At 35.5% G+C, this 20,612-nt stretch overlaps 1 protein-coding gene across 4 annotated transcripts in view; it reads left to right on the top strand.

Annotated features, from left to right (window-relative positions):
• The window catches only part of LOC100933390, a 47,773-nt gene that overhangs the window by 11,595 nt on the left and 15,566 nt on the right, over positions 1 to 20,612 (top strand). For all 4 annotated transcript variants that reach the window (XM_031959539.1, XM_031959538.1, XM_031959536.1 and 1 more), the window contains exons 6-12: positions 540 to 607; positions 1,452 to 1,551; positions 2,402 to 2,460; positions 15,041 to 15,109; positions 15,688 to 15,790; positions 18,089 to 18,156; positions 19,168 to 19,279. In XM_031959539.1, coding sequence (XP_031815399.1) covers positions 540 to 607; positions 1,452 to 1,551; positions 2,402 to 2,460; positions 15,041 to 15,109; positions 15,688 to 15,790; positions 18,089 to 18,156; positions 19,168 to 19,279 — 579 coding nt within the window. The remainder of the gene's footprint in view (positions 1 to 539; positions 608 to 1,451; positions 1,552 to 2,401; positions 2,461 to 15,040; positions 15,110 to 15,687; positions 15,791 to 18,088; positions 18,157 to 19,167; positions 19,280 to 20,612) is intronic.

The following is a 20,612-nucleotide window of genomic DNA, read 5'->3' as shown; positions in this document are numbered from 1 at the left end:
TTTAAAAAGTCTGACTTGCTAGTAGCCATATATTTTGTCCTACCTTCATTCTCTAGTCTATTATTATCATTCTCTGTCTCAAAATCCAATTCTTTTAACCTTCTAAAACCATACTCATAACCCTAAAACCATACTCATAACCTTGTGAGATCTGACAGTTAAAGTAACCTTTTTCATTGTTTCCTATGATTTGTTTTATGGTAAGTCATACTTCCATGTCTTTTTCTCCCTTGTTTAATTCTTTGAATTGGATTTCTAAACATCCTGATTGGGGTGGTGTCCCATATTCACAAACTGATTTAACTTTTCACCAATAAGATGCAAGTAGGAATGGAAATTAATATAGGATCAGAGTTTTCAAACAATTTTTGGAGAGATATCGACTGATTTTCCCAAAATTTCAATGGGTTCCTTTGAAAAGTCCCTTCTTGAGGTGAAAAAGCAATTATAAAAATAATTCTTTTTATTCATAACAATATAGCCTATTTATAATTTTTAAATTTTCAATTATGTTGAGATGTATTACGTTTATATTCTAGTGATTACAATGATGGTAATATGCAGATAACTATGAAAAACAGTGAGATCACCCACAATAATGACTCAGGTGAGTTTAAAATTTTCTTTTCATCATTTCAGACTTTATAATATATAGTCATTCAACCAATTTTTAGGACTCAATTAAAATTCAATAAAACACTTAAAATAATCACAAAAACTAGATGAAGTTTCTGACAGATTATCAGAAATTGTTAAAACTCCCCATATGTACATGAATCATTTCTAATCACAATGAGTTTTCAACTCATGAACATTTATCAAAAAATAACCTTTTATTGAAAAATCTGAAGACTACTCTACTCCCATATCAGCAGTATCCATTCTCATGGCTAAAGTAAGGCTTGTTGTTGAACAATCTTTCATCCAGACAGTGACTAAAACTACTAGTTGCTGTAGCTCCTTTTTTCTGGCTTCTATTTTCACATGGAATAACTGACATCTCCAGGACCCACCTCTAATGAGTGTACTTTGGGCCATGTCTCAATTCAGTGTCACAGACTTCTCCTACCTCTGTCATTATTGTCTTCTGCTAGAAAAGTTTCATCGTCTCATACTCCAGAATTTCAATCAAGGTCTTACTTTTAAATTTTCTGGAGGGGAATGTTGGGAGACTTTGGCTGGTTTCTCATTCTACTTTGCCTTTTTGGCTCTTCCTCCTCTGAAGTTTATATCATAATAATTGCTAAATAAAAATAATTTCTGCTATTATTATTTCTCTTTTGGTAAAAAGATATCCTTGCATGAATGTACAGAACTCCTGGCACAGGATCTACTTGTATTAAGTCATCACTCAATAGCTCTTTAAAAACCTACTGTTTTAGGAAATAGCCTCACATTTCTTAGAGCTTTAAATTATTTAGATGCTTTTATCTTGTTTTTTATTTTTGTAGATGAACCTGAAGTTGATATTACAAATATACAAATTGATAAGAATCTACAAAAAAGTGACAATATGATAAAGCTGGAAAATATACGTGACCATCAAGCATGGTGAGTTTATACTTTAGTGAGTTTCTTTGGTCATTAAAAGTACCTAAGAATACATGCAAATTAAGGAGTAGATGTTGTTGCAAAGGGGATTATAATATGTAACATCTCTGTCCTTCTAATTTTTGAAGGTCTGAAATAATGGGCATTTCTTCATATAGTAAACAATTACAAGGTCTTTACAATTGTCACATTCCCTGGGGTACAATTGTTTGAAGTAGAATTGTAAACACCCCTCTTCTCCCTGAATTACTGATGGGTCCTTATTCTCTGATTATGACCTAGTTACATAATTTATTGGCACTTCAATTTTTAATTAATTACAATAGGCAGCTACACAGATCAGATATTCTTTTTCTGAAAAATGTTTAACAATTCTAATGCACTTATAATTTATTCTTTAAAAAAGCTCATTCCACCACATAACATAATCATATTTGCTATTAAAAACAAAGACTTCCATTGTATTTCACATTTGTTCATTTTTACACCAAAGCTCTTTTGTGGGCTATCTTTCCATTGCCAGTTCCTTTGAATTTCTACAAAGCCCCACCCAGTTAGTTTTTGTGAAAACCAGAAACTTATATTTTACCCTCTCATATAACAAAAATATAAATATAAAATGATAAAAAAGACAGGCTACATTTGGTGATTAATTGGTTCTGAAAGGTAAAATATTATTGAAAAGAGTTAGAATAAGTTTTCCTCAATTTTATCAATTCATCGTCCAAGATCCTTGCAAGTTTGGTGATAGAAATGCTTGTTTTTTTTTTTTTTTTATCAAAACTGCTCATTCACACATTTTGATATTTTATGAGGATTTATATTCAAAAACTCTCATTATTTGTTCAAGGGAAGTCAACATGTGCAAGACTCCAGAAAACAAAGAAGATTCTTCTAGTGATAGTGGTGGTAAGTTTTTTTAATCTTACTTTTATATTTTCTGATCTTATCATATATATGATCATTAGAAGAACATAGAGATTCAGCCCTATTAGTCAAATAGATTATTCCTAGAAACAATCTGAGAAAAGTTTATTCCATGTTGACTTGAAAGACTTTTTGTCACACATGTGATACAGTATACAGAAAGTAACCCATTCAATTTTTGTCACCAATGCACAAGAAAATTCAATAAAAGTGACAGAAAACAAATGAGAAAAATTCAAAAAACTTATTATATACATGAAATTCCTATGATAAGAAAATTTTAAAATTTTTGAAAATGGATAACACTGATGGATCACATACCATAACAATAAAACATAACATAACATAGCATAATATAAAACACAACCAATCATTCATTAAGCACTACTCCCAATAGCCAATTCTACATGTGGGTAACATAAAGGTCTTTTTCTGATTAGTCTCTATGGTACCAAGAGTGGGCAGAGTAGTTAGTGACCATTATTCCTGCGGAAAGTGTTGGAATAGGAGGAGGTATGGATTTTACTGTTCATAGTATTTTGTATCTTCAGTTGAGAAGGTATGATTTTGTTGCACTTTTTAGAACTGGCTTTGGAAACTGAGGTGTAGGTGCTGATCTCACTAATTTTCCATTGATAAACCTTATGCATTTTAAACTTAGTATTTCTAAAGCTCCACTCATTACCATTTACCCTCTTATATTTTCCATATATATATATATATATATATATATATAGTCTACTTATATTTTCAAAAATGAGCTTTAAACACCTTCATTCTTCACTATTACAATAATCTGATGGTGAACTGGCCTGCCACAAGTGTGTCTCAACTCATTATCTTTAAATGGGAACTGATCATAACAGGTCCAGCCTTCTACTCAGGTGAGCCATTCCCTTCCAAACATACATTTCCCAGGATGAGAGATTCATTGCTATCATGAGCTGCTGTGTTTATAGAACATATCCTCAGATGACATGCAATTCAACTCATGTTCTTTTTTAGGAAAAATTGGCCCAGAAGAGTTCAGTGTCTTGCTTATGACTTCACAGTTAATACATATCAGAGATCACAAAGTTCATGCTCATCAGTGCTCTATCTTCCCTTAGTTGAAGGATTAGGATTCCTTCTATTTGACTCAAAAAAACAATTTTCATGAGTTTTACTTTCTTTTATTTTTGAGAACTATTCTTTTTTAATGTTTTGATAGCCTCCTCTTGGATATGCAGCTCATCAGGGTTTGGGGGAATTTGTTTTATACATCAGGTCACGTTGAAGATATAGACATTGCATGCATGATCACAGAAATAAAAAAGGAAAATTTCTCAAGTAGAATGATTAATCAATGAATAGTGCCTAAATGCTTGCCATGTAATACCCACTGTCCCAAGCTATGGTCAGAAAAATAAGGATACTGCTCTGAAAATGTTTATACTCAAATGATAAACATGAAAATCAGAACCACAGAAGCAGACTCTGTCTCAAAAGTAAATAATATTCCATGTGTGAGGGTTGCTTCGTCTTATTGCAACCTTTTGATGCTGTTCTAGTGGCAGTGCAGAGAGTTGTGGGAATCCCCTTTTTGGTCAGAGGTGCAGGTCCAATGTGAAAAGAATTCACAAATCCAAAAAGTTTGAATGGCAAAGGGAAGTTTTATTGGCACCAAGAAGTCAGCTTTGCTAGGAAGGCATACTTCTGAGTTGTAATGTCCAGGCTAGTTTTCTCGAGGATCTCTGGACAGGCCTTGGTCTTAGCAGGAGAAAGCCTACATTCTGATAACCAATGGAAGCTCTTGTTGCATTTTGGACATGGGGTTTGGAGTCTTGTTCTCCTACCCTGTTTTTTTTTACTCTCTCTTTATGACAATATTGAACTTTCAAATGCCCTACTTTACCACATTGAAAACATTGACAAGTCTCTCTGGAAGTCCCTTGCCAAGAGGGACCCTGTCTTCCCATGTTCAGATCTTGAAAAATCTGCATCCTAGCCTGGATATAAAAGGTATTTGTGCCCACTGTGGCACAGCATCTTATGATCTCCTCTAAAGGAGCATCCTTCTGTAGTACTAGTGTAATACCATCTTAACATAAGATGATGTAGAGTCTCAAATTAGGTGTATCCTGTCCTTCCTCTGTAGCTTTAACTAATGCCTTTTGTAAATGTGTTATAGGGAGTGGACAAAGCTGCTGCATGGGTGGTGCTGATGTTGTCACTGATCCTCCCACTCCTCCTAAATCCCTCCACACAGGAAGGCTAAATTGAGGAAGGAGGGTCAGAAGATGGGGAATGCCCTAAGGGTGCCTGCCTAGGCATAAAGGAAGTGAAACTGAGCTGTGAACATGAGAAGCACCGAACTCTTTAAGTTCATCAACACTGTACTTAATTCCTTTCTTGTCTAACTCTCCATCCCTTTTAGCTGCTTTGTCAGTACCATACCCCCTCCCACTCTTTCTCCCGTTACTTCCTTGTCTGGCTGTCCACATTAAAATTTTTCCTTGTTTTAGAATTTGTGGGCTCATTTAAAGCCAATTGTATTATGTTGTACATAAAGAATTTTTCCTTAGGACTTGAATCAGGACCCTTAGCTTTGTAATGTTCCTTTAGTTTCTCTCCCACTAGTTTCCACATATCTGGCTCTTATTTTTCTTCCTTAGAGAGCCAAGCAGATGTGCACTCTAATATATTTAAGAGTCCAGTGATCTGCTTCCAAATTACCAACAAACCTTACTTCTTTATTAACCTAATTATGCATTCTACACACTCCTCTTGGGGTGGGGGAGGCTCTTTTCTTAGTACTTGCCCCATTTCACCTGAAAAACGAAAGTGACTAGTTTAGCCCTTACCAAAATTTCCTGCTTGTCTGCTTTTATGCTCACCCTATTTGTGGGTCACAGGGACTCCTCCAGTGAGCTTACAATCCTCAGTGGAATAGCTTTGTGCACTGCTTTGCAAGGCCCTGAGTTTCTAGGGCCCCACATTTGGCCACCAAAATGGAATGTCCAGACTAGCTCTCTGGAGGGTCTCAGAACTGACCTGAGTCTTTAGGTAGAGAAGTGATGAAGGCAGAAGAGCCACCATGAGGGTGGTCAAAGATGGAGTCCCAAATCTTCTCTGTGTCTGTGTCTGTGGCTGAGAGAGTGTCTTCTGTGTCTGAGACTCCCTTAAATACCTCAATACGATTATATCACTACAGCACACTGAGCGTGCAACTGATGCAGGACTTCAAAATTTGCAGGAATCATTGGATTCCCTGACAAGTAATGGACAGTAGTTTGGTTTTAGGCTGTCTTGGTGGCTGAAGGAGGCATATGTATGATTACTATTTATATATCCTCCTTCTAGGACTTATGGACATGTATATTCATATTGTTTGTTATATCTTTATGTTGATTCATGTTGTTTGTTACATCACTACTAGCCTGAGTTATATTGCTACATGCTTGTGTAATACCTCCCATGCTGATAAATTTATGTATACCTGTTTCAAGTAAGACCCTTCAGCCCAGAGGAAACCCACTAACAATATCTGGTTTGATTCCCCATTTCCCTTTGGTGTTTTCATCTCCCTTCCTGAAAAGTCAGGGAGGGCATGACCGCTTGTGTTCTAAAACAAAAGAAAGAGGGAGATGTAGAGGGCCAGAACTATGGATAGGTATACTTGAATCAAGAACAGCAGAGTGCTTATAGTTAAGCACCTACTCAGTGTGAGATAATAGTTCCCTAAACATATACTTAAAATGATATGGTGATGTAATGGTTGTCCATGCTCAGTGTGCATTAGTGATGTAATCATACTGAGATACTGAAGGAGTCTCAGACATACAGAAAACTTCAAGCTTCCAGACTCCAGATTCTAGACTCCATCTTTGACCATCTTTTTGGTGGCTCTCCTGCCTTCATCACTTCTCCACCTAAAGATCAAGACCCATCCTGATTCCCTCCAGAGAGCTATCCTGGACATTACAATGAGTGACAAAGAGAATAGACTGCTGTTACAGTGGGCAAGAGTCCTGGTAGGCAGCTGTGCCAAGAGGAGAGAGAGGTTCCTTGGCAGAAGAATAATTCCTACTTCGGACTTCTGCAAAAAAAATAAATAAATAAATAAATAAATGGAGTTTAGAATTGTCCTTTATAGAAGTCTGAAGATAAAGCTCCCAGTTGAAAAGAAAGCCAATGCCCCCAGGCCTAGATACTTCTCTTGGAGTTTCAGCCACTCATTATGAAGCCTAGATCTCCAATTGAATGAAAATCACTTTTGAAGGCTTCCTAAATGGGGTGCTGGCTACCCAAAAGACCAATTAGGGGGTGATTTGCCTTAGAAAGGCCCAGTTTGGAAAATATGCTTTCTCCTGGACTCTCTGGAGTCTAGGAGACCCGGAATCAAAGGGGACACAATTTCAGAGTGATTATTTTACAGATTAAAGTGGACACAGTTTCACCCCCATCACTTTCACTTGTACTTTCTTGAGAATCAGGTGATTGTTTCTTCACATTGGATTCTTTAAGATGTTTTACCATTGTTCCTTTGATGTTGGTATTTTAGAATTTTTGTAGGTAATGCTGGATTTCATGTTCATTTCCCATGTTGGGATACTCCACACATGAGTATCATAGATAAGAATAATTCATTTTATCTCTTCAATATTTGCTATTTTACATTGTCCATTTCATATTTTTCTATCTTGATTTTCTGATATATGAAGAGATTCTAGATAAATTTATTTAACTTTTTTCCTTTTTTCTAACTTTGAATAAAACAACCATTTCATGAAATATTTCCTCAGAAGAGAAAGATTCTAGTTGTTTAGACTCTGATACTTTTCATCCCTTTTGCTCTTAAAAACTTATTAATCCTTGTTGTCTTTTGACATGACAGTTCCTCTTCTGCTCTATCTTGGGCACAGAAATAATGTCTTTCAGACAGTGAATTTCATAATAAAATGCTTAATATTTTCCCTATGGGTTTATCTTTACTTGTAGCAACAATTCTTTCGTTCCTAAGAAACAGCATTCTGTTCTAAAACTTTAGGTCCACAGAAACAATTTGAGAGAATTATTTCACGTTCTTTTAAAAGACTTTGATCACACATGTGGTGCAATATACAGAAAGTAACCCATTCAGTTTTCATTCCTAATGCAAAACTGCCTTCAGCAGAAGTATAGAAAGTAAATGAGAAAAATAGAAAAACTTAATTATGTTCATAAAAATGCATGCTTCTGGTAAGAAAATTTTAATATTTTTGAAACTGAATAACTCTGATGAGTAACATAACATAACCAATTGTCATTGGGCAGCGCTTCCAACAGCCAATTCTGTGTGTGGGTGATGTCATAAAGCACTTTTTCTGATTGGTCTCTATGGTAGCAGGAATGTATAAAGTAGTTAACTGTTCATACTCTTGAGAGTGTTGGGATAGGTGGTGTGAGAAAGTGTGATTTTATTGCACTTTCCAGTGCTGACTTTGGAAATTGAGGTAGGTGCTGATCTCACTCATATACCATTGACACACTATAAACATTTCAAACTCAATATCTCTAAAGCTGAACTCATTACCATTCCCCTCTTGAAGTTTCCTCTATTCTTGATTTCCCTTTTCTTGTAGAGGGCATCATCATACTCTCAGTCACTCAAGTTCAGTATATGAATGTTATGCCCATCATCTCCTTTCTCACCCCGCCTATATGCAATCAAATCTGAAGGTGATAGCTTTTAATATCCAAAATCTGTCCACAGCTTTTGTTTAATATGTTGTCACATATTATCTGACTTGTGTTCGGAAGGTAATATTTAGTTCTCTTTCTAGAAATTAATTTTGAATTTTTCTTAGATGCTAATTTTACTCATTAGCATCGATAGAGCAGATTAATCTTATACTCAATAGTTCTCATATTTCTCTTTTCAGATCCCCTATTTCTAACTTAGGTTTCACTTTTTTTGTATATTGCCTACCTCACAGTCTCCTATTATCACAACCAATAACTATAACCAATAACCAATAACCAATCACAACCAATAACCAATGGACATATCATTCTTCCCACATCCAAGCAAATGCCAAAAATTATCAAATGTTTGCCATTTGCACTTTATCTCTCCTGTGATTTTTTTCTCCTTTACCATGATTACCTAGGTACAGACCTCCGTCAGGTTCATCATGAGCTATTCCATTGGCTTCCTGGGTAGTCTTCTGTCACAAGTCTACTCCACTCAGATGCATCTTTCCCTCAGCTGGATTCAAAATCATTTTGGAAAGGGCAGGTGTCAGATAATCTAGCCCTCAATCAACTCTATTGACTTCCTAATATGTTGAAAACTGACTACAAATCCATGTTTGGAATTTAAAGTTCTTCATGATCTGGTTTTCTATAACCATATTGCTCAACAATTGCACACACACACACACACACACACACACACCACTTTCCAGTCAGAGCTACATTGTTACACTAAGATAAAATAGTTAAAGATATAAAGGTCCTTGGAGGACATGTAGATGTAGTACAACTCCTTGTTTTAAATTTTAGCAGACAGAGCCCCAGGAAATTGAAATTACTTGCCCCAGGACTTAAAGGTAAGAAGCATAATAGGTGAATCTGTCCTTGGTTTCAGGTATTAGGATAAGAAAAAAAAAAAACTAGTATGTTTTCATCTCCATTCAGATTCCACATTTCTTTCTATTGTTTTAGATCATTGTATTGCTGAGAAGACTAATTCTTCCAATGCTGATAAATTGCAAAATGTTGCTGTTACAGTGTACAATGTTCTCTTCTTCTGTGCTGGACTGTGATCCCCTTTCACCCAAGAGAAACAGATCGACCTTTCCTGACGTCCTTCCAAGCTTTGTTGCACAGAAAAATTCTTTTACTCTTGTCTCTTTCTGTGTTCTGCTATTATTCCTGAATCTACTCAGAGGCTTGATTTCATCTTGATTCTAAGGGAAACCCGGAAGAGCTCAGACAATTAATTTCCTGGCTTTTCTACTTCAACATGGCTCTGCCTCTTCCCCATTATCTTTTAACAGACATTTGTTGCCCAACTATACTCAAGTATTCTTGGTCAGCTGCAATATGGATTGAGCAGGCTTTTGTGTATTGCTCAGAGTAACTTGATTTATAGTACTGAACAAATAGAATGTTAGGTATTTGAAGGAAAAAGTCATGCCCTTTTTTTCTCTTTGATTCTTTACTACATATGGAAGCATGTTATAGATCTTTTCTGAAATGATTTTAATCCAGTAGAGGATAATGAAGTACAACCTGAAGTACAAACTTATGATAAAAAAAAGTTTTCAGTTTTAACCTTGTTACCTTTTGGATTTACTTATAATTGATAAATTGAACATATGATTTCAAGACATATGGGACAAAGGCAGGTAAAAACTTTAAGTCTGCATCAAAATAAAGAGTTGGCTATGTGAAACCTTCCTCTACTGATGCATTTGATCAACAACTCATTTACAACCTATTGTCTTTGAAAATTACCCTAATGTTTTATTAACACTTGAAATACTTTGTTAGCATTTATTTGGGCTCTTTGTATTTACTGGATTTGAAGCACCATCAATTACCATCCCCATCATAGATGAATTTAAAGAATGAAATAAAGTAATTCTTATGAGAAGTTTTTAAAGATGGATGGGCCAGCTCATCATGAACTTCCAATCTAGTCTTTAACTTTATTAGAAGTGGCTTTGTTGTGAAAGACACAGAAAGGATCTAGACGGGAACATGTAGACGTCAACTTCAGAAAGTCTAGCAGGGGTCCTCAAACTACGGCCCGCAGGCCAGATGCAGCAGCTGAGGACATTTATCCCTTTCACCCAGGGCTATGAAGTATATTTAAAGGCTCACAAAACAAAGTTTTTGTTTTTACTATAGTCCGGCTCTCCAACAGTCTGAGGGACAGTGAACTGGCCCCCCCTGTTTAAAAAGTTTGAGGACCCCTGGAAAGACAAAATCAAGAATATCTCTGATTATGACACTTTAAATTCTCTTTCTATGAAAGAATATCTCTGATTATGACACTTTAAATTCTCTTTCTATGTAATTTCAAAAGTATGGGCTTAAACTACTAGAGTTTAAAAGTGAGAGATACTGATGTGGGAAAGATTCCTTTCTAGATTCCCACCCCCTCATAGTTAATAATGTAAATTACCCTTTAACTCACAAGTCCTGGTCCCTTTGAATTCCAATAGAAGATCCGGACTTGTCCCAGCCCCACTCTGATCTGAGCCAACTTTGGGGCTACACCCAAAAGCCCCTTGAGCTAAGTCTCCTATTATAAAAGGGCCACGCTGGGAACCCCTCTTTGCAGAGATTCCAAACATGCTAGCCATGTGAGAACCCTCTGTCCACTGGACCCTCTGTCCAGTGCCCTCCTTATCTCTACCTTCACCTATCTCCTACTTCTAAACTCAATAATAAACCTCTTTTATCAATCTAGCTCTCGGACCAATAAATGCTTTTATTGGGGACTCGCCCCACTATTAGACCTCCTTTACCACTGTGCCAAATCCAGGGGGGTTGCAGAGGAGCTTTGTTTGACTCCCTGTACCCTGTACCCCAAACCTGCCACTAGACCTCAACTAAACCCTAATTTCATTTAGGTACCCCAAATGTAGACCTCAACAGTACTGCTAGAGTGGTGGAAAGTGTTTATATGATCTACTATGTTTCCTCTTTCTTATTATTATTAAATTCCTCATCTGTTTATATAGTGACCATTTAGAAAAACATTGCTGTTATATCAAGTCATAGAAAGCAATTCTTTAGTTCAGAATTGTTTCCACAGTTCTTTGTGTTGATTCAGCTTGCCTGAGTAGAAAAATCTAAGCAGGAGGCAGAACCAAGAAGGGAGAATACAGAGAACAAACCCAGATGTTGTCTTCCAACATTTCCCCAAAACAACTCTAACATAGAATGCCATTTATCACATTTTGGAGTAGCAGAACCAATACAATGTTAGAAGTGGTTAGAATAAAACCACTTCAGAGATCAGTAGGAAAAGTATGTGAGTGGAAGTTTTGCCTGCCCTTGAGTGCAGCAGTAAAACTAACAGTGTGTCTTGGGAAGTGATGGTAACAACAGAAGTAGGTGCTTGAGAAGCTCTCAGTCCAGTGATGATAGTCAAGGAGGGGCTAGACAAGTGGTTGACAGGGGACTCTTTACTGGGACTGGGTGCACTGAGACAGACTGGCACCTCTATTGTCCACATACAGTTCTGGATCTCAGTTCCAGAGCAGAAAGGACACTGGCCACAAGGGAAAATAAGGGTCCTGTTCCCAGTTCTTTGGCAAAGAGGAGGGGTAGCACTTGTGACTGCAGAGACCAAGGGATCCTTTCTGAGTAGAGACCAGAGAGCAGACCAGGAGAGCTGCAAGCACATCTCTTCTAGATCATGTCACTTTGGAAACATCCTCCAGAGCTATGTGGAACACAGCACAAAAACTACACAAAGGGCAGTTAGAAGGAAGTCTGCATAGATGAACATTAAAATGAATCAATGATATTCAATGATTTCTTAAAATAAATGAAGGGATAAAAAAATGCATTGCAAGAAGGGGCAATGGAAAGGTAAATGGGAAATATTTCACACATAACAGATGGCATGCAAAGGAAGATTTTTACCCTGGGAGGAGGGGAGGGGTCCAGTCAAGGGCAATGTTTGTACTTGGCTAGGTGTAGAAAATCTTTCTTGATCAACAGAGAAAGTAGTAAAGAAAGGCATAAGTGATTGGGGGGGGGGGCGGCAAGGGCATGCAAAAAGGAAGAGCAGAAGATAGGCAGTGATTGGAAATAAAACAGACTTTTGAAGAGGGAAAAGATGAAAGAAGAAGACTAATAAAATGGAAGTATGCAGTTAATAACCATTACTGTGAATATGAATGGCATGAGTCCATCTATAAAATAGAATGAATTAAACACTAGAATCCAGCAATAAGTTGTTTATAAGACATTGACTTGAAAAAGACACAGACTTAAAGGTCTGGAGCAGAATTGATTATACTTAAGCTGAAGTTAAAAAACAAAAGGGCAGTAGTATAAATCATGATCTTAGACAAAGAATTTCCAAATCACTATTAGAGAAATTAAAATTAAAACAATTCTGAGGTACCATATCTCATGTCTCAGAAATGACAAATGATGGTGGGGATTTGGAAAAACAGGCACATTCATATAGTGTTGCTGAAGTTGTAAAGTAATTGAACCAAACTAGAGAAAAATTTGCAAGTATGACAAAAGGCTTATCAGCTGTGTATGGTTCTTCCTTTGACTCAACAATATCACAACTAAGCCTGTACCTAAAAGTGATCAAAGAAAACAGAAAAAGAACTACAAATACAAAAATAGAGCAACTCGTATAGTGGGGCTAAAGAATGAGAAAATAAGAGAATGTTCATCAATTGGGAAGTGACTACACATTTATGGCATATGATTGTGAATATATGGGAGACTATGTTAATATAAGAAATGATAAAAGGGCAGATGATTTCAGAAAGACATGGAAAGACTATATGGACTATCAGCAAAGTGAAGTGAGAAGATAACAGGATCATTGTGACAGTAATAGCCATATTACAATTATCATCTATGAAAAATTTAGCTGCTACTCAATGATAAAAATGATCCAAAAGAATTCTAAAGGATTTATGATGAATAGATTCTATTCATCTCAAGAGACAGTGAACTCTGAGTGAAAAGTATTTTAATAGCTTCTTTTTTCAAAAAAAAAAAGGCCAAAATGGAAATATTCATTGCATTTCTTCACATGTATAATAGAAAACAGATTGATTGTACTCTCAGTGGCTACCTGGAAGAGACTGAATTTTGGAACTCAAAATTTCAAGAGAAAAGTTAAAAGTTTCTCAAAAGAGAAAGTTAAAAAACAATCTAAATTTTTTTTAATACATGAACATGCACAGATCCAATAAAGGAGGAAAGCAAAGGATTATGCATCAAGAAACTTTCCCCTCAAACTCCTCTAAACAGAAACAGGAAATCCCCAGATAAAATACTTATGGGGCTCAACATAGAGACCTAATCAGGACAAGATACACATTCAGTTCCTAAAAAAGAGCATGTAACAGGGAGAAGTTGTAATCCAGGTTAAATGTCCAATCAAGGAGAACCACAATTGGGACCACTGTAAACTGGAATTTTTGTAAGCCATCCCCAACTCTAGTACACATCACTACTCTGACCAGAATGAAAAATGTTTTTCAATGTTTCATGGCTTCTTCCAAGGAGGAAGCACATTAAGAAATGTCACAGCAGTGTAGCTCATATCTAAAGGCACACAGCAGCATCTCAATTCCATTTCCATCCTTGTTTGAAGACTGGAAGTACAAGAGTAGAAAACTGAGACTGAAAGAAGTCTGCAGTTATGTAACTCTGAATTAGCAGAGCATACTGGAAGGCTGAAAGTGGATGGGATCAGGAGCACTCTGTGGTATCCAGAGCAAGAAGAGACAGAACTTAGACCAGAAGACCAATAATTAGTTATCCTTGAATCAGACTTCAATCCTTGAATCCTTGAATCCTTGAATCACGGGCCCATCAAAAGCATGTAGTTCCTCAACCTGATCATTCCTGGGATTTTCAATGAACACAATACTGTTAACCTCAAAGTAGAAGCAGTACCTGCCCTTCCCTTCCCTACAGAAGTGAACACAGTCTAACCCTCATATTAAAATCAAAGTCAACAAAAAGGATGGAAGAATGAGTAAACAAAAGAATCTCACCATAAAAAACTTATTTTCTTGGCCCCAAATAATGTCTTGAGTGTATCTCACAATCTTTTGAGTTCCTTCCTTGCCTCAAACAGGGACAAGGCATTCTTGTAAATGGTAGAAAAGTTTCTTGATCAGTATCATCCTTCAAAATAGCATATTTCCTATTGTAGTCTGGGGGTGTTGCTCACCACAATTTTGGGGGAGGGGGGTCAAAATGCCCTTGTGCCATGCAGGAATGATCATATGGTAAAGATGTTTTATGGGAGTGGAATATAGGTTCCAATCTATTAAATGTTCAAAAAAGAAAAGGTTGTAGATTGAAGAATTGTGATTTCATTGATTAGAGGACCTCTCAGATTGAGGAAATCCCCTTGATGAAGGAACTTGGGGAATCTCCCACCCAATTTATAAGAAGGGTCTGATGCTCAGGATATGTTCAGGAAGCAAGTATACATCATACACGGGGAACTCGTATTTTAACATATCTTTGTTAGAAGAAGTTTTGGCCTGAAGACAGAGACGTGTTTTGGAGAGGGCCATTTATGCAAGTAGTAAGTAGATTTTCTTGCAAACATGGCCAATGGCATGTGATACAGAACATAACAATAGTTTGAGATTTTTCTCCTCATACTGAACATTTTATGAAAGAAATTATCATACTACCATGTAAGCCATTTTCTTTCTGATCACCTTTCTTGCTCTAGCATATTAATCCCATCTAAAAATCTCAAAACTTAATCACTCATTGACAGTGGTGAGATCTGATAGCAGAAAAAAAATGTCCTTTTTATGTTGAATGTGGATTTAAACTTTTTTTTTTTCTGTTCTAGGGATGACAATGGTGGAAATATCTCCCCAAATGATAGAACTTATTTTTATCAATCAGGTTGATGACCCTGGTGAGTTGAATAAAATTATTTCTGTTTTTCAAGATTTCACAGCATCATGATTTAAAGGAGACTTAGATGAGCCAGAAAAAAAGCCAAACTCTCTATTATGACCCTCTACATGGAAAATAAAGGTGCTGGAGAACTGAGACTCCATTTTTACTCATATTTACTTTTTCAACATGCCTAATTATATATATGTATATATGTGTGTGTGTGTGAGTGTGTGTGTGTGTGTGTGTGTGTGTGTGTGTGGTATACACACACACACAGTGATAATGGTAATGGATTACTTAGTGAAGACAAAAGTTTTATATTTCAAACCATTTATGTTTTGGAAATATGATTGACATGCTACTTACGATCACTGATAAGAAATGCTTTCTGTTGATATTGATTCTGTTCTGGTTGGGGAAAATAAATACTACCACATCAATGTAATGAACATTGAGTATGCAACATTTCTCCATTCATTCATCCAATCAACAATGCTAAAAAAAACAACAAAGTATTGTCTTAGAAAATTTCTTGACATTTCAAAGAACTCTACATGTCTTAGTGGTTCACATTTAAATTCTTTATCATTATAGAAAAAACTATTACCATCTATGTGAAAGATGTAAAGAAGCAAACAAATAAGGGAGGAAGAGAGAATACTATTGTACAGGAAAGTATTCATGATCAACATGTATGGTGAGCTTTTATGTTTATATCTTGAATAGATTTAGCTTTGAAATATGGTTCTTTAAATAAGTGTACAGATTTCTCAAGAAAATTTCATTTCCAAGAAAATATTATTTGTAAATACATCATACTAGGGGAAAACCTCTTAAAAATATGGAAATAGCAAAGAACATTTAAAACAGGATGGTTGAGGAGAGAGGGGAAAAATTGGAACAGAGGTGAGTTTAAGGGATAAATAATGTTGTAAAAAAAATTACACTGGCATGGGTTCTGTCAATAAAAAGTTATTATAATAAATAAAAAATAAAATAAAACAGGATGGTTGGTCAATGCTAGAAAACTAGAAATGGCCCTTAACTTTCATGAACATCTATTTTTTAAAAATAGTTTAACAATATGGGCCTCTATATGCTAATGGTTATTTATAAGGCCTTAGATACTGTCAATGAAATCAGAGATTATTTCTCTTTCTTTTCTGGGTAATGTTATTTCCAAAATACTTTGAGTTTATAAACAATGCATAATAGCCATATCAAAGTACACTGATTAGGCCCATTGGGTCTTTCCAAAAAAGACTTGGATTGAATTATATTCTTGGAATTATGCTGCTTATACAAAATGAATATGAAAAGCTTTTTTAAACAGGATACTGGATTGTTATAACATGCAATTGGAAGGGGGAGAGAATATTAGTTTAAAAAAAAGGATTATGCTCTGGAAATAGTAATCACTTCCAGAATAAATGAAATAGATGATGCATCTCTATCTAAAGGTATTGCTATGTCAAACCACCAAGCATGTGCTTTGAGAAAAGTGTATTTTATAAAATTGTAATATATTGACAAAAGTTCATATAATCCAGAGTGTAAGAATTCATAATTTGTTCATTTGTTTAAGGCATACCCAACTCTTTATGACACCATTTTTGTTGTGTTGTTTGAGACAAAGCTAGTGAAGTAGTTTGCCATTGCCTTTTCCTGATCATTGTACAGAACTAAATGTCTTGCCCAGGATGATGTCTGATGTCTGATGCTGGAGTTGACCTCAGGTCTTCCTGATTCCAGGCCCAGAAATTTCTCCACAGGGCCATCTAGCCAGCCCCACATAAGCATATTTCAACAAACTGTGATCAAATATGCTAAATATGTGTCATGCTTAAGAAATATTTCTGTACTCTTTCAAACAAAATATATTTCTTTCTAATTTATTTCAGTTAAAATCCAATAATTTATATTTGAGTTGTTCAGTTTTCCATTTTCATATGGAAAAGAGAATTTATTTTAGACAAATTCACTTGGCCTCAAGACAGCATTTCTGCATTGTCTCTCCTTGACAAACTCATGAAAATGATTTAAGCACAAGATCATCTTTTAAAGACAATTATTCTTCCCGGTCCCATCACTCAACATATTTATAACATGTATTTGAAATTTGAGATTCTTTCTCATGACAAGGGAGAAATCAATGTCATTTGACCATACATGAATGATCATGTTGCAGGGATGTGCTATCAAGTAGAATTATGGTGCTAAACCAGCAGATTCCACAAAGAGTTAGATTTGGTCAGCATGGAAGCAAGCAGATTAAACAGAGTCCAGATTGTGCCCTGTCATAATAAAAGACAACAAAACAGGTTATGGTTTGAGTTGGCAAGTGAGCTTGCATTGAGAGGAAGATATCTTGGGATCTTCCACCCAAAATGTAATTACCAAGGTCAATCAGCATTCACATGTGGTAAAGGCAGGACTACTCTACCAGGCACTTCTTGATTCCTACAACAGTTTTAATCTCTGAGTGACTTTGAGTTAATCATTTAATTTTTAAGGACTTCAGTTTTCTCATGAGTACAGTTGGACTGTTGGTATGGATGGCCATTTTCTTTCTGAACTTGCCTCTAGCTTTTTCCTGTTCCATGTCAAAAAAATATAGTTTCATATTTCTTGACAGTGTGAGACCTGATTGATAGTATAAATAACCCTTTCTCTTACTTCTCATGCTCTGTTTTGGAGTAAGCTCTTTACCTCATTGATTTCTTTGAAGTTCTAAAATTTCCAGTTAATATTTTCAATAATCACACATATGAAAGTAAGGAATGAGTGTAGGGGGAAACTGAAAATATTATTTAGGTTGAGAAATTTAAAATATTTATTTTAATGATAAAGACTGACTCTTCCACAATCACAACCGGATTCCTTTGCAAAGGATCTTCATGGAGTGATAGAAAAAATGCTGTTGGAAATAACATTATGACATATCTAAAGTTTTTTAAATTAGGCTTATATTGAAATACTTTCCTTTGTATTTCAGGAAAAACAACAATGAAAATATTCTCCCAAACATGGAAAAGGATGGTACCTATCATGTGCACAAGCCCAGTGAGTTGATTAAAATTATCTTCATAATTGTAATTTCATAATGTAATAGTCTTTGGAACAAAGTTGTGATTCAAACACAAGTCAGTGAAATTCTTATAAATGTCAGTAATACCTTGAGAAAATTTTGAAGTTGAAAGAATGTGAAGAAGTCTTCTCACTAATGAATGATAATTACAGTGTTTTCAATTTATGATTATTTTACAAGAATAATCCATTTACTGGAACCATCCAAAGATTACCCTAGTTCCATTGCAATAATCAATTCCAACTGCTGACGTGAAACTTGTTGCTACACAATGCTTCACTCAAACTGTGGCCAAAATTCCCAGTATCAGTGTTCCTGATTCTACAATTCAATTTCTAAATGAAATAATTTAAGTGATGTCCACCAATTTATTGTATAGTCATAGTCTCCAATACACTAAAGTCTTAGAGCCTTTTACAGTGGTTGGTTTAGTTCTATTTGCCCCTTTATGACTGATGAAGAAACCAAGGCAGACAAGGTTAAGTGACTTGCATCACAGAGAACAGGTAGTGTCTGAGGCCAGATGTAGATTTAGGTCATCCCGACTCTAAGCTTGGGAGCTCTATCCCACTGCTACCCAGCTGCTCTAAATGGAAGATTCTTGAGAACAAAAGATGTGATCCTTATTCATTTTCAGTTCTTTAGCCTGTCTGATTAAGTAGATGGTTTCTTCCATATCAACTATAGGGATGCCAGTGAAAGTTTACACTTTTAACCCATTAATACTCTTGAAATGACCTCTAATTGGCCTTCTATTTGTCATGATTTAAAGGCAATCTTTTGCATTAATGTTTTCTTTTGGTTAAAAAAGTCAACATTGCATGAGCATAAGGGACTTGAGATGTGGAAATTACTCCATTAATTTATACAATGGACAGCTCTTAAAATAAAAAAAACCTCAGAACTATTGCCTCAAGGAACTGCCTGACATTTCCAAGTATCCCAAATAACTTGGTATTTCATGTTGCAATTCTTTATCATTGTAGATGAGCCTGAGGCATGTAGTACCATGGAGTTGAATGATAAAGTAAACCAATCAAACTCTGAGCAAATTGAGAGAATGATTTCAGAGAAAGGTGGGGGTGATCAGCAGGCCTGGTGAGTTGTACCCGTCAGCTTATATTTTTGGAACATTTAACTTTGAATGCAGTCATTTTAACAAGTATAAAAATATCTTGAGGAAAAAACAACTGAAAGAAAATAGCACCTGAAATGATTCTAAAGAAAAACTCAAAAGGTCAAAATGTGTTTAGCATTAGATGGAAATAAAACTTCCATGGCCATCATTCTGACATGGTCTGAACCAATGGGCATTTACATTTTGATAAATAGCAAGGCCTTAACTATTATCAGTTACTCTGTGGAAGTTCATTGTTGTGGATAGAGTCATTTTCAAAATCCTTGGGGTTTGAAAAGAATAACCATGTTGTTGATTGGCCAAATTGGCTCTTGCCATGGAAGGCTTAGGAGTTTCATATAAATTCATATAATCCATGCTATAGCTATTCACAAGAAGCCAATCTCAACAAAAATGAAATCAAACAGTACTATATCTATATGTTCATTTTCAAGAAATATGTTTGAATTCCTTCAACAAAAATAAGAGCAAATTTGTTCAAGTATTCACAAAACTGAAAAAAAAAGTATTTTCCCATGTAAAGTCTGTATTGAAAGATCTTCAGTTTTCTATTTCTAAATGGATGAGGAGAGATAATTATTTTAGATGAGTTCACTCAGGCTCTAGGAAACATTTCTAGATTTCCACTATTCATCTTAGTTCTTTCCTTGTCTCAATGAGGCTTGGGGTTGAAGTACAAGGCAATACTTCAAGTAATATAAAAATACTCAGCCCAACTAAGGTGGTTCCTCACAGTATAATGACAATTGATTTTTATGAGTCAGATCAATATTTGCAATAATGTTGCTCTAGTATGGTCTGTAGAAATAGAATAGAACAATGCCCCAAAATAAAACAAAACAAAACTTGGGCAGTATAGAAATATCGAGACAGCTACATTTCCAAAAGAAAAAAAAAAAGACAATCAGAATTTGAAATATTAAAACCTCACAGATGAGGAAATCTTTTCTACCAATGCAGATTGTGTCTTCCCTCAAATTCATTTTTTAAAAAAAGTACCAAATATTCACTGAGGTCAAGTGATTTGTTCAGTGTTTAAGAAAGAAAGGAGACATGTCAGACAGAGCAGTACACTATATATATATATATATATATATATATATATATATATATATCTCCAAAATCATAGGACTGTCTTTGAAAAATCAAACCAGGTAAGCTCTTATCACTTACGGGCTTAGAGTTAACTTCTGAGTATAATGGCACTGGCTGTCCGACTGGGTGTTCACACTGTTTCTGACTTTAATTTCTCTTTAGCATAATTTGCTTAGTCTAGGTCTCAAAAGCCAAAGC

The sequence above is a fragment of the Sarcophilus harrisii genome, chromosome 3 (assembly GCF_902635505.1).
Source record: "Sarcophilus harrisii chromosome 3, mSarHar1.11, whole genome shotgun sequence".
Taxonomy (NCBI): Eukaryota; Metazoa; Chordata; class Mammalia; order Dasyuromorphia; family Dasyuridae; genus Sarcophilus; species Sarcophilus harrisii.
The sequence above is the reverse complement of the archived record's forward strand: the minus strand, read 5'-3'. Positions and strand labels throughout refer to the sequence as shown.